The sequence below is a fragment of the Lipotes vexillifer genome, unplaced genomic scaffold (genome assembly GCF_000442215.2).
Source record: "Lipotes vexillifer unplaced genomic scaffold, Lipotes_vexillifer_v1.1 scaffold573, whole genome shotgun sequence".
NCBI lineage: Eukaryota > Metazoa > Chordata > Mammalia > Artiodactyla > Lipotidae > Lipotes > Lipotes vexillifer.
The window spans coordinates 1,082,269-1,084,372 of record NW_006796432.1 but is presented as its reverse complement, the minus strand read 5'-3'; the positions used below and the strand labels follow the sequence as shown (position 1 = coordinate 1,084,372).

The window sequence follows — 2,104 nt, the reverse complement described above, 5'->3', positions numbered from 1 at the left end:
GGAAGACCACCTGCCTCTTTGTGTGGGTTGAGTAGCAGAGGAAAGTGGGCGTGACTATGTCTTACCCAAGTGCAGGGGTGGCCCTACTGCTACGTCACTCACTGGCCCAGAGGTCCAGGCCAGGCCCTGATAGCGACTGTCTGAGCAGCTCCTCCCCCTGGGCCTTACCGCCGGACGCCACCGCAGTACCGACAGTCCACCAGGAAGATGCAGCGCAGCGCCCGGGTCACCCGCACGTGGGACGTCTGCCGTACCAACACCACGATGGCCTCAACGAACTGCACCACCAGCACAGAGGTCTGTGGGTGGAGGACACAGTGCGCCTTCAGCTCCTCTGACCCAGCCCCTCCTGTACACCCTGAACAGAGGGCTGGTTGGATACTGCCCAGCCCGACCCGGAGTCGAGAGAGACCTTTCCCTCGCCCTTTCTCACCTCCCCCAACATCAAGTGGGCCCCAGGCAGAAGCCCTCTGGCTGCTGGCATAGATGTGAAGTCCCAGGAGAATGAGCCCCAGGGCGATGCTCCCAGCAGCTCATCAGATGATACCCACTGAGCAAAACTGCTATTCCGCAGGCCACATCCAGCCACCCTCTGCTTCCAGCTCTTCCCACTTGCACCGTGAGGGCCCCTGAGGTCTGCAGCACACCCTGACCTCCAATTCCTTGGGCACATTCTCCTGTACAAGTGTGTGGGCTTTTTACACTGCCAAACGCCACTCTGACACATCCCGACTCACGCCTCTCTCTGCCGCAGAGAGAGGAAGCATATAATATGGTCCTGATCGGCGTGGGCGTGGAGGCCACACAGAGCTGGCTTTGAATCCCAACTCTCCGGGATTTAGATCCCATTCTCTTCCAACTGGCTGCACATAGGCTAGGAAGAGCACTACACCTCCCGCAAACGTCATCGTGCCAGTGCTTGGCACGCACTAAACGCCGAACCACATTCGCTACTGTTAGCATCACTGTGACACCTGGAGCAAGACTGGAAGCATGGCGAGGACAGGGACCCAAGGTTACATTTCTGAGCGCAGGACCAGGCCCGCGGGGACTTGGAATTGAACTGAAGATACAGACTTGAAGTTGACAAGGGAGGAAATGCTGTAGGGAGGTGGGCACAGCACCTTGACCATGGTCCGTCTGTGTCGGATGAAGGTGTGAAGGCCCAGCCACCGCAACTTCATGCAGAGTTCAAACACGACCACCATCAGGGCACACAGCTCCAGGGTCGCGTGGACCTGCAGCCAAAGGGCGTGAAGGAGACGTGGCTTCCCCAGCGCCTGCCCTCCCCCAGCAGCGAGCACACCTGCCCGCCTTTTCCTCTGAAGTTGGAGACTGCTAATCAGTTATGCTGCAAACCTGGGGGCCAAAGCGGGCTACGGGTTCTGAGGCAATCCGAAGGCGCCCCTCCCTGGAATTTACAAAGGAGCAGAATCCCAGGGAGATGGGGGAGGTGCATTCAGTCGGGGGGGGGGACCCCGGGCAAGACATCTGCCCTTCCAGAACGTTCCCTCTCAGTCTTGAGTTCCTCTGCCCCCAGAGAGCCGCGGCTCCCAGCCATCGGGACACTCACGTAAATGCCCAGCCGGAGCGCGGGCACGGCCGGAGCCTCGCACAGGGACAGCAGCAGCAGGAGCAGGGCTGCGGACAGCTCCATCAGGTAGAAGAGGTGGGTGTGAGCAAAGAGGTAGGCCGCCAGCGCTTTGGCATTCTTGGGGTGGGTGAAGAACTTGTCGTTATTCTCACCTTCCTGAAAGACCAAGCGTCACGTGGGCGAACGCGCCTGGAGACCATAGGGCGGCCAGGATGCGTGGTGGGCGGGGAGGGGGGAGGGCCCCTGGCCGGTGGGAGGAGATTCAGGCCAGAGTCGGGAGATGATGGGGAAGCAAAAATGTGATCTTCGTAGAACCGCACACCAGTCAAGTCTCACCCTGGCCCGCTGATGGGGCTCCAAAGACTTGCTTCTTCCCAAAACTACTCAGGGGAATCAAAGAATAAAAAATCCAAGAGATCGAAGAGAAGCGGGCACATCTGGTCCCCTCTGAGGGCAAACGTTCACTCTCAGGTGTGTCTGCAGGACGTTAAGTGCTTGAGGTCCGGGGGG

General features: G+C 59.5%; 1 protein-coding gene across 2 annotated transcripts in view; it reads right to left on the bottom strand.

Moving 5' to 3' along the window:
- Window positions 1-2,104, bottom strand: part of TPCN1 (two pore segment channel 1) — a 64,357-nt gene that overhangs the window by 24,036 nt on the left and 38,217 nt on the right. For both annotated transcript variants that reach the window (XM_007468573.1, XM_007468574.1), the window contains 3 exons: window positions 1,574-1,750; window positions 1,125-1,238; window positions 169-299 (listed from right to left, as the gene is read on the bottom strand). In XM_007468573.1, the coding sequence (XP_007468635.1) occupies window positions 169-299; window positions 1,125-1,238; window positions 1,574-1,750 (422 nt within the window). The remainder of the gene's footprint in view (window positions 1-168; window positions 300-1,124; window positions 1,239-1,573; window positions 1,751-2,104) is intronic.